The following is an 11,886-nucleotide window of genomic DNA, read 5'->3' on the forward strand; positions in this document are numbered from 1 at the left end:
AGACCTGATTGCGACAAATTTTAACAATTCTTTTAATAAAATTTCCAAAATATTTTTTATATACAATAAAAAGAAAAGGAGTCAAAAAATACATTTTTAATAAGTAATATTAAAAAATGCTGAATTTTTAGGTTGCACATTACACAACTGTTCAGCTGTGACCACAGGCATTCTACAGTCAACAAACCTGTAGGTCTTCATGTCTGAAAGAATTTGAACCTGAAGATATTCAAACAAAGCTTCTGTTCCATAACACATGCCTCCAACATAGGCTTAGCCATGTAACTTCAAAATTAAGGATCTAATAGCCACAAATTCCAGCAATGTTTTTAAAAAGATTTCCGCAAATCCCGCGATAAGCTTTTACATGTAAACATTTTGTTTTCAAATATTTTTTTTATTTAGCAAAAACAAAGGAATAAAAAAACAATTTGAACTATTTTCCATATCAATTTTACAAACTAACTAAAATATTTTCCTTTGTTTTCATCAAGCTCACAGGATTTCAAACTTTTTGTTTGATAGTGAACCATGTGCCATTGAATATAGATATAGACATAAATTTAAAACAAGAAGACATTTTTGGTCTTGCTACCAGAGTCAAATGGATTACATAAACAAACTGTGCAACAGCCCCTCAAGTACTACTTGAGACTTCCACACTACTTAACAAGAACTACAATGATCCACAAAAGCAGCTATGATCACCTGTCATTGAGATTTTCTCAAATGACAGAGTTAGCACTTTCATAGCAGAATCCAAAGATCAGAAATCCCTACATTTATCAGGTGCAGCGCATACATCGAAAGAGATAACCAGGTGAATTAGATTAGATCTCATTAAAGCATATAAAATGAAGGTATAACCCAATGTAATAAGGGTGCATTCACCGACTGTACTCCCAACTTCCTAACAAAGAAAAACTAAGCTCGGCTCAAAAAGGAAAGATAAGATTCCTCGTACCATTTTAAAGCTTGTAATGCTTAACATCAATCCACGGATGTTTCTTATACCTCATTAAAGTGTTCCACATTATCTCGGTGAGCACTCACCATAAAGGGCAAATGCTTTCATTGTAATCCATATTCTTTTCTAAATTTATATAGAAATAGATATTGTTTTCCAAAAAGAATGGTGTGAAAGAGCAGTGTTCTCACATCCACTCAAGTGACAAACAAGTTAACATTCATAAGAAACTGAAAGTACTTCAAAAATGCAAATTGATGTTGTTGAAATTATTTAAAGTGTTAATGAAGTTCATACCTAGCCAGGTAGCAAAGGCAGTATACTGCAGCCTCTGAAGATGAGTCGGTATTTCTCTTGTAATATCATGATGAATGATTGGAAAGAATGGTGGCCAATTTTTTTCTTCAATGGTAATCCCAGCTAAAAATAACACAAAATATCAAGACACTGCTCAGATCAGATGAAAGTGTTAAGAAGGGAAGAAAGATGCTTTAAACTTCAATCTTCAAAATATATTAGAAATTTAGAACATGTAAGCAAGTAGAGCAGTTCAACAGTAACCTCGTGCAGCAGCTTCTTCCCTTCGCTTTAACTCCTACAATTACAAAAGAATAACTCAGAGGGCCTTGATTATAGTGAAAGTGCAACAGCTTGTGCTCAAAACTAAAAAGCTTATATTAGACAGGATTAAGCAATCTATTATATCAGTTCCTTTGTGGAACTTACATCATGCAGAATATGTGCATATGCTAAAGATACAGTATGCTTGTGCAATTACTTCAGGTTGAAGATGAAAGATATTGTATTTTGCCATCTTATAAATACTAATATTGTAGATTAAATAATGATTATATTTTAATTAGAATATGGAAGGGCTGTATAAACTTTCAAACAAAAACAAAGTCAATCTACCTTTTTAAACAAAAAGGTATGGTAATTTCAAAAAAAAAAAATTGAATTATCCTCACCACATACCTGCTCTCTTCTCTTCAACTCTGCTTCCTTTGCCTGCAATTCCTTCTCCTTTTTCTTTATATCCTACAATCCACCAACATAAAGGTTAGAAACATAGAACAAATTTAAAATGATATTTGCTATTGAATTCTTGGAACATATAAATAAAAACAGATGCAAAATCAAATATTACTTCTTCAGACATACTTTTGCTGATCCAAGTGGAATGTCCACAGTTGCACCATGGTCATAGTTGAAATCTGCTGGCTCTGGGGGCAGAGGTGAAAGCCTTGAACTGGCAGCAGATGGGACACTACTATGCTGTGAAAATATAAGTAATTTTTTAGCTACCAAAATTATCACAAAGAAAACTAATGTCAAGAACATGAAACTTTCAATATTGTTTTAGGAAAAAATTGTAAGCAATCAGATTGTAGTTGACAGGGCTCATTTTTATGATTTATCGACAATGCGTGAATTGTGAATTTATAAAAATATTAGACAATTTAGGAAATAGATGCTGCATTACAGAACATCTAAGATTACTATGCTAAAAACACTCAGAGACAGATAATAAACCATCTAAAACTATATCAACTAAATTTGAGCCTTCTTAATGAAAGATCTAAGCTCTGATTATATGTTCTAGACATGTGGAGTACCAAGTAGGTGAAAACTAAGTCACAAGGTTTGAATTCGAATTCAAGTTTGTCGAGCATAAGATTCAGACGAATCCTGTGACTTAGGGTGAAAGTACCAAGCAAAATTATAAATGTCTACTTACAATTAAAATTACAGATTGAAACCAAAGAGGACTTTATTATTATCACAAACTGACAGCATATGCATTGAAAAAAATGAAAATTACAAAACATGGCACAATACACTGAGTGATTAGAATGGTGTCAAAGTACTACATGACTATTAAAGAATAATTTTGGCAAACAAAAATGACGACTGTATACTCATTGTTTCTAGCAACAGTAAATGTGTTAAATTCCAAAGTTTATGTATATTGCAGCTGCAGCTGATGATGTAAGATTTCCATATCCAATAATGAAGCTGACCTTGTTGGAGACCCATCTGCGATCTTGTCCATATCCAAGTGCCTGCTTTTGAAATTGCAATATTTTGTTGCAAACTTGGAAACATTATGGTATCCTCTAATTCATCAAGGCTCTCTGCTTGGCCAGAGATTTGGTAACAGATTTAGCATAAAGCATATGATAGAAAAGATACAAATAAGGACATAAGGAAATTAATAGATCCTTGAATTTGGAATAGAAAGGTAAGTCAAGGGTTGTTGAACATAAAGAAATGCTATACCACAAGCTCAAAAAAGGCGTTAAATTACAAGAAGCAATGTAAAAGAATGGATTGCAAAATCAAAATGGCATCACATCTGCCTGAAGTTACCAAAAACAAAAAACCTTGAAAAGATAGAGAACTATTAATATATCTCAAATTGAGAAAAGTGAGAGTAGTGATCCTTCCATTATTTGTTTCTGGAACATAAGGATCTCTACTAATCTATGTGCTTAATCCTGTGGAAAATGTTCAATTCTCAATAAAGAAATAAAACAAATGTCTGAACTTAAGTAATAATAAGATTGTGTATATACTATATAGTAAAATATGACATACATTCAAGTGTTGCTGGTTCACATTTTGAAACAGGATGGGCACTTGTAAACAATGAAGAAATTGACCCTGTTCTTCCTTACACTCTCAAAAACATTGGTTTTTAATAGTATTAATAATTAAAGAAATTTACATGATAACATGGAAAGATATAAAGTTCAGTACATCCTTTATCCCATACTCTATTCTCTTCCGTGACAACTACTTGACGTGCGAGTAAAACGAACCTGGCCTATATGTCTATATATGCATCAATGTGTGCATATAATGTATGACATATAACATTTATTTGCATCAACACAATTCTGTGTATGCACAAACATAACTCTGCACAATCATATTTCTACTTATACATGAATGCGTGTGTATGCAAAGAGATGGAGTACATAGTTTTTCTGTGGACACTATAATATGGTAGATTGAGTTTTCTATTGTACTTACTGTTGTATAAAATGGCCCTCCACCATATGTAGATTGTCCTGACACCTGTCCTCGTACTACTGGATCCTGTGCAGCCAAAAATGATTACCGCCTTGAGCTTTTTACAAAATTTAAGTGAAGAAATATTAATAATGTAAGATAAACTTAAATTGTGAAAAGTTCTCTAAACCTTAAATCACCAGGCATCTATTTCATATCAGTTTCTAATTGACATGCCTGTGAGGTATTTCAATTTGGTATTTACTTGAAACCATGGTTACCCCAAGACTCACATGCTTAACCCTAGTGCTCATCTACCACATTAAAAATGCCTCCTTGTCTCCAAAAGACATGCATTGTTTGAAGATATTTAGAGGCTTCATACAATTTTTCCTAGTGCCTCTACACATCTTCCACAAGAATACTTAAAAAGGAAACTCTTAGACATAAAATTAATTACACTGTTTTTTATCCTTAACCAAGCGTGCTAATAACTGGTTGGCAAGAGTTGAAGAATAAAAGAAAAACTGTGATAAATGTGTAATTTCTAATTTAGCACGAAATTGAATGAGCATTTTTGTATCAGGTACTTGTCAGAAGAGAAACAATTGCAGAGACTTAAGTGTGCACATAACTTGTATTAAATAATTGAAATGGGAAAAATTAGGTCCTCTATAGTAGCTTGTGCTGATTAACAATATGCCAGATATGTCAAACTAATACCAAAACTCTAAATTTAATATGTTAATTTATTTTACATTGGGCTGTCTCTAGTATTAGTCCCCTACCCGTTTTTTCAGATGACATCCAAGGCTCAGCACCCATCTACCATACCAAAGACCTCACCTGTCTCTAGGTAATTACAATTGGAAACTTTAATCATCTTGTAATTAGATGATAAAATCCTTAATGTTAAGCATATACAAGATCTATTTATTAATTTAATTGGATTGAACCAATGGAACTTAATGGGGAAAAATATTAAAGAATCATGCTATACGTTTAGCAAAAACCTTCAAGTTCTGCTCACCAATGTCAACACTTTTATCTTCAAAGCCACACATTAAGCATCTAACCTGAAGACATAGCCAAATCTTTCAGAAACTTTGAGTTCAAGGGTAGGTAGCCCTGCCCAAAGTCCATCCTCATTGTAATTAATGTGATTTCCTTGTTACTTGCTAAACTACTTTTTTAGCTGGCCAAGTATTCACGGAAGTTCCGTGTGGGGTGGAATTTGGTTGGTTTGCCCTTCCATGCCCTTCATCTTCATGAACTAAAATTCAAATAGATCTATACCATCTGGGACAACATGATTAGTGGCAAGTAGAAGTTGCTAAAACTCCCAAAGGACTAATCTAGGAAGCTAGTTGAAAAGCAAAGTAATGCACATTGGTCTGCACGCTTATGTTGTAGAGAAAACTAAATTTTGACAAGGCCTTACATGGCAACCCCATGACAGTTGTGGCAGGTGTGATTCTTAGGAATGAAGCAGATAATATGATTTCCGCAGCTTCAAAATGCTTGCCCATTTGATCTAATAACAAGGCTGCATTCAATGCCCTTCTTGTTAGTCAGACTCTTTCTAGAGATAAGGATAGAGGCACAATAGATTTCAAAGAAGATTCTTTGTTTTGTACTAATGTTATCAAGTCTCAAAAAATCACAAACTAGAAACTTCAGAAAAAGATGTACTAGAACCATAATGATTCTTAATCAGTTTCAGAAATTCTCGATACAACATGTTCACAATGAGTCAAGTTAGGCAGCGGATATGCTGGCAAATCATTAGTGTGAACAAACAGTGGGAGTCATTGTGTCTAATCAGATTCCTTGGTGGAATGGTTCGAATGTAATTGTTAAAAGGGAATTGATCTGGCCCTCATCTGATGGGAACAGATGGATTGATTCGTCACTGCATATCTATAGAGTCTCTCACATCGGCTTGCCACTTCTCATTTTGCTTCTCTACCTGTCTTGATCCCTATGACCTTTTTCTCCTGTAGACATTTTTTGTAGGGATGGTGAGTGACGTCTGAGCTCGTTGCATCGTAGTTCCTTTCATCCAACATTGTAGGATTCTCAGCTTCAAAAACATTTTGTTGGAGGCTGCAATATCGACCAATGTTTGGTGTATTTGGTTCCCTGTTAGCCACTGAAATGAGGTGTTGCACCTACTGGAGGCACCATCAATTATATTTGGGTTTGTCATGATGTTTTTGCCTGGTCAGCTTTAAAAAGCAAACATGAAGCTTTGGACTTGTATTGTGTCATTCTCAGGTTTCTTGTCTCTCTACTGGACTGAATACCTTCCATGGTTTGCTGCGGAACATCTTATCTCACTCAACACCGACCCCTAGATGTGCTTTCTGCAAGTATCTTTTCCTCTGCTATGACGAATGTATAAATCTCATATGTAACCTCTCTTAAATGTTTTGTCCAAGTCTATAAGTTAACAGGAGCTACCTATAAAGTAGCAACTTGCTTTACCAAAAATAATCAATACCATAATATCTAGCTATGCAACACAATTAATCAGTGCAGCTATCAAATGTTTTCAATCCCTACAACTTTCTGTTAGCTTAAATAATGAAATATTATGGGGAAAGAGCAACTAAGGTGGGTTAGTTCCCAACTTAATTCGTTGCATTAAGTAAGAACATCAGAATCACCAAAAAGAAAACTGGCCTCAAATTTACTAACATAGATCAATCTTAAATATATCATATCAATTTATTTAACTGACAAGACTACTTTAACAGTTTATTACAAACAACCTACTAATATCAGACACAAGTACCAATAGCTGAGGTGCATATCCTGTTCACCTTATGAGATGCTCATGCACACTACAGAATTTGCATGCATTCACAAAAACAAAAACAAGCTTCTTCCTCTGTCAAACATATTCAAATACTTTATAACAAAGGTTCAGAGAAAGAAGCATTCCTGCAAAACAAATCAAAGCATAATTAAACTAACGTGACTGCAAAAGAATCAAGTTACAAGGTATGCAAGGTGTACTTCACAACCTTTTTCTTTGCAAAAGGCTATGCAGAATTAAGATCCTGGTATCCTAGGCAAGAGCCTACAACACAATAGTAAATTATGAGCCTCTTAATTGGGAAGTCTTGGGTTCAAATCTAGTTGAGATTAGCTAAAAATTGAATTAATTAATCACAACAAATAATTAACCTTGGCTTTGGCCTCTTACGGATCAAAAAAAGAAAAAAAAAGATCCCAAGTATCCTAATCAATTTATGCTGCCCTTCATCGTGAATCTCACCCATTCTTTGAAGATTAATCTCAGCCCATGTTTCATGGAATCAAAACCAACCTCGATTTCTATAAACATACTTTCGATCTAGCATTTTTCCCTGTTTTCAATTAAAAAAAGACATAACAAAAAGTTTTAACATTGTGTCTTTTGGGTTCTCTCTGGCTTGTAGTTGCTGTCTATATTATGACTTTAATTTACAAGTAGTTTACTGCAGCACTATACCAGGCTGTAATGAGATTTTGTTCAGCACTTATTTTCAAGCTTCCCACATTGCCCAGATTCCCACATAGTTCACATCACCTTGCCCAGCTGAAAAAAAAACTACCTAAACTGCATTGTTTATAACTTTTCGGTTGATTATACTCTAATGCGATAAAGTTCAAATGAATCAGTTCGGCTGTTTAAGACTGAACCCGTAAAACACAACAAATCAAGAATTTATAAGAGGCAAATCTAATCGTATTCCATAAAATTATGAGCCTATGAAACCAGAAAAAGCATGTTTGTAAATATCTATATATGTGTGCATCATTTATGAATAGATTGAGCTAAAGTTGTAAACCAACAGGGCTTCCATGAATGAGCCCTATAGGTTCAAATATATGTTTCCGGCTAAAATTGATTAAATACTGCAACGATGCCAGGCATAAATCCCGAACGAAATTGTATAACAAAAAGCTCTCATTCATGGCAGCTACGCCAAAGGTTTCCTCGAAAGTACTCAATTTAACGTTTAGCCGAGAGAATTAAGTTTACGCAGCCTCGTCGCAAATTAACCTAGCATCCAGATCTTTCATAGGGAGTTCAAATAAAAAATTCTGTTATGGCAGAAACCCAAGATCTTTACACAGATGTGAAGCTTCAGAGTAAAGGCCTCCAAAATGAATTAAATCCTCTCTCACAATCGAGATCCAAATTTTTCAAAAGTCGTTGTCAATTTGAAACAGCTCCGAAATCTCGTATTCGCCAATTCACAAAAACATTCGCCGGCAGATGTAACCGTGAAATTCCCACTATCAGAAAGCGAGAAAGAAATCAGAATAGAACCGAAATGTTTTAGAAATACTGACCGAGAAAGGATTGACATCCTCTTCCTCTGGCTCGAACGGATTTCTGTCGTAACGGCTCCCCATTCTTCAACAATTCGTCAGCTACCTTACAGATTTAATACTTCCGAGGAAAAAAATACTGACTTCGACAAGAGACTCCAATCTTCTTCACAGATAAAAGTCTGGCAATGAAAATCGTGGTGGCCGGTCGAGAAAACAACCCCAATTGCTTGCTTTCAATGAATTTCGTTGGTTTTCTTTTCTCTTTCGCTTTGAAAATGCGTGCCACCGTTCCCCGCATGTGACCACCGGTAATAACGCTTCGGTTATAACGCGTTGTTTTATACTACATTTCCGTGTATTTGTCTTGGCAGAGGGCGAGCCCAACTGAGAAGAGGGTAAATTATTAAATCTGGAAAAAAAGACGGGAAAGTGAAATATTGCTATTCTTATGCCTTGCAGTCCAAGTCACGACGTCTCAGTTTATTTTTAAGCTTTTGTTGGATTTATTTTATTTTTTGTTCAATGTTTTGAAAAATAATTAATGTGCAATTGCATTTTGTCAAACAATTGTGGCGAGAGCTGACTTCGATAGAGGTATTGGCCAAGGAGAGATGACATTGAATTTTCGGAAGGTTCTATAAGCTGGTCAAAGTTTTTATTTACTAGTTTATAATAAAATAACTAAATAAATAAGAAATATGTTTCTTCTAGAGAAGGTAGGCAATGTTTGAAGGTAATTTTTTGTGCTTACTGGACACTTCGAAAGTTGGACATAATCAGTATGAAAATCTGTTGCTGTATGCAATAATTGATTTTCATTCAGTTTTCATTATTTTGATCTGGATAATCTATTTTAACAATGTTATAAAAATAAGGAATAAGATAAAAATATTATTGGCTTTGATTCTTTTATACAATCAAGGTTCAATTTTTCATAGAGTCGTTTTCTACTATGTTTTTTAATTAATAGTTGTTGACTTTGACCCTTGGTGAAATAGTGGGGCTTCTTGCCTCTAGTGCTTACAACCAAGGGTTAAAGAATATTTATTGGTTTCGGCCTATTACACAAAATTTCTAAGGTTTCTGCCTTTGGTGAAATGGTGGGGTTTCTTGCTTGTAGTGCCTACAACCAAGGCTCAAGTCTCCACGTGTTCACTCTCTACTGTGGTTCTTAATTGAGAGTTGTTAATGTTGACCCTTGGTGAAATAGTTGGGCTTCTTGGCTATAGTGTTTATTGTAGACACCCAAATCTAATCAAATAAATTCATAATCAAATTTAGTCATATTCTAATTAAATATTTAATATTAACTATTTTAGCGCTATCCCCTAATTAATTAATTATAGCTCAATTAATAAAATCCTCCTTCCTCTATTAAATTAAATAAATGCATAACTCATTTAATTTCATCCCACAAACCCATGTTCATTTAATTAATTTAATTAAATTCCTCCACCCAAAAACTTGTCCTCTATTATCTAAACTCAACTCATGTACCAATAATTCCTCTTTTAATTAAATAATTCATTTATCTAATTAAATCCCATGCACTAAATAAAAATCTTTTAATTAAATAATTTAATTAATTAATTAAATCCCATGCACTAATATTTCTCTTTTGATTAAATAATTCATATATTTAATTAAATCTCATGCACCAATAATTCATCTACAAGAAAAGATTAAAGATGACATTGAAGAAGTTGTTAGCATCAAGACCCAACAGCTGAAGTATAGATACCAATCTAAATGGGATCATGATATGGAAGTTTTATGGTCACTCAAATCTAGAGGGTATCACCTCATGAGAGATGAGAAGGTGGTCAGAAATTTGGTTACTTGGCAACCTCCTCAACAGGGGTGGTTGAAATTAAATTTTGACAGGGCTAGTAGAGGTAATCTGGGTAGAAGTAGGATTGGCATAATCATTTGAAATGAAGAAGGGTAGTTGGTCAAAGCAATTTCAGGTCCCATTGGCATCACTTAAAACAATGTTGCAGAGATCTTTGCATTGGAAACTGGTCTTAGATGGTATGCATCAAATAGAATATTCAACTTGGTCATCAAGGGAGATTCAAAGGTCATCATCAACAGAGTAGCGAAGAGGTATTTCCAATCATGGAGACTAGCATATTGCATCCCGAAAATCTTGGAATATTTGAGGTTAATGGGCAAATTTTAGCTTCAACATGTTTACCGAGAAGGTAATAGGGTTGTAGACCTGCTGGTGAATTTGGGGATTAATTGCAATGAAGTGATGGGATTTGAGTATGGTGATCACATGCCGTTGTATTTGAAGGAGATTCTTTCAAAGGACATTCGGTCATTCTCGAGTAAAGGCATTGGATAATGACAAAAGGTGGTGCTTCACCTCCTAGAAGTGGAGTTTCTCGCAAGTTCAAGACCTTTCACTTTCACTTTCAGATTGAGATAATCTTTTTTTTAGGATTCATAGCAAAGATTAGTCAGATCGAATGGCTTGGCAAAAGATTGTCATAAGGCCCTTGTACATCTTGTGTCAAACCGTATTTGTAGACATAAATCTATAGAATTAAGTAGAAGCGTCTTCATCCATCTGCCTCACATAGATGGTGAGTGTCTTGGGTATCAGTTGTAGGTGTATGTAGGAAGTGGCATTGGTGGAGACACCAGAGGAACAAGTATCCAAATATTTTAAGCATGCCAATGATCAAGAAAAGGCAACCATGATCGATTTGTTGGGTGTGGACTATTGGACAAGAGGCCATGTGCACGATGGGATAATGTTGTTTGATCTTTTTCAACCCAGTATCCAAGTATTGGGACATTCAATGACTACAAATGGCATGATATGAAGAATGACTGCAGAAGAGATTTATTTGGAGGTGACTATTGCCCTGGATTTGATTGACACCGACCTCTATAGTGGACGTATGTTGAGCCTATTTTGTCTGGAAGCCGAAGGTAAGAAGAAACTGATGAAGAAGGGTTAGGAGCTATTTAAGACTTGTGTCATAAAGGATTATGACATGAGTAAGTTTGAGGCCTTTTGTCAAGCTGATGATAACCTATTCCCAACAGAAGTAACAACAAGGTTGCTCTCTATTGGCAAAGGAATTGGGTATCTCTTTCATTGAAATGGATAGCATAGCTTGTTTGTAACTAGTTTTGTAAATGGAGAGTTAGCTCCTACATACTATGTAATCTCTTTTTTTAGTAAGACAAAGGGTATTTCCCCCTTAGCAGAGCTTACCTAAAAGAATAATAATAATAATAAACTTTTAATTAAATTATTTATTCATTTAATTAAATCTTATTCACCAATAATTTATTTTTTAATTAAATAATTCATTTATTTAATTAAATCCCCTACCCCAAATATTCATTTTTTAATTAAATAATTCATTTATTTAATTAAAATCTCATACACCAATAATTTCCCTTTAAATTAAATAATTCATTTATTTAATTTAAATCTCATACACCAATAATTTCTCTTTTAATTAAATTATTTATTTATTTATTTAAGCTCACCCACCAGCTTTTTTCTAACAAATCCTTCCACTGCCCGCATCATCCAATCAACTAAGTCACCT

The 11,886-nt window shown here is 34.2% G+C and overlaps 1 protein-coding gene across 2 annotated transcripts in view; it reads right to left on the reverse strand.

Annotated features, from left to right (window-relative positions):
• The window catches only part of LOC149569744 (secretory carrier-associated membrane protein 2-like), a 48,915-nt gene extending 40,294 nt beyond the window's left edge, over positions 1–8,621 (reverse strand). The window contains exons 1-6 of one of the 2 annotated variants that reach the window (XM_089822472.1): positions 8,330–8,621; positions 4,004–4,069; positions 2,129–2,242; positions 1,943–2,005; positions 1,529–1,562; positions 1,265–1,387 (exon numbers count right to left, since the gene is read on the reverse strand). In XM_089822472.1, the coding sequence (XP_089678598.1) occupies positions 1,265–1,387; positions 1,529–1,562; positions 1,943–2,005; positions 2,129–2,242; positions 4,004–4,069; positions 8,330–8,392 (463 nt within the window). In that variant the 5' untranslated portion in view covers positions 8,393–8,621. The remainder of the gene's footprint in view (positions 1–1,264; positions 1,388–1,528; positions 1,563–1,942; positions 2,006–2,128; positions 2,243–4,003; positions 4,070–8,329) is intronic. The other variant, XM_089822473.1, reaches the window with a different exon arrangement.
• Between the last annotated feature and the right edge of the window lie 3,265 nt (positions 8,622–11,886).

Source organism: Cupressus sempervirens, chromosome 3 (genome assembly GCF_028749045.1).
Source record: "Cupressus sempervirens isolate cs-2001-9-10 chromosome 3, ASM2874904v1, whole genome shotgun sequence".
In the NCBI taxonomy this organism is placed as follows: Eukaryota; Viridiplantae; Streptophyta; class Pinopsida; order Cupressales; family Cupressaceae; genus Cupressus; species Cupressus sempervirens.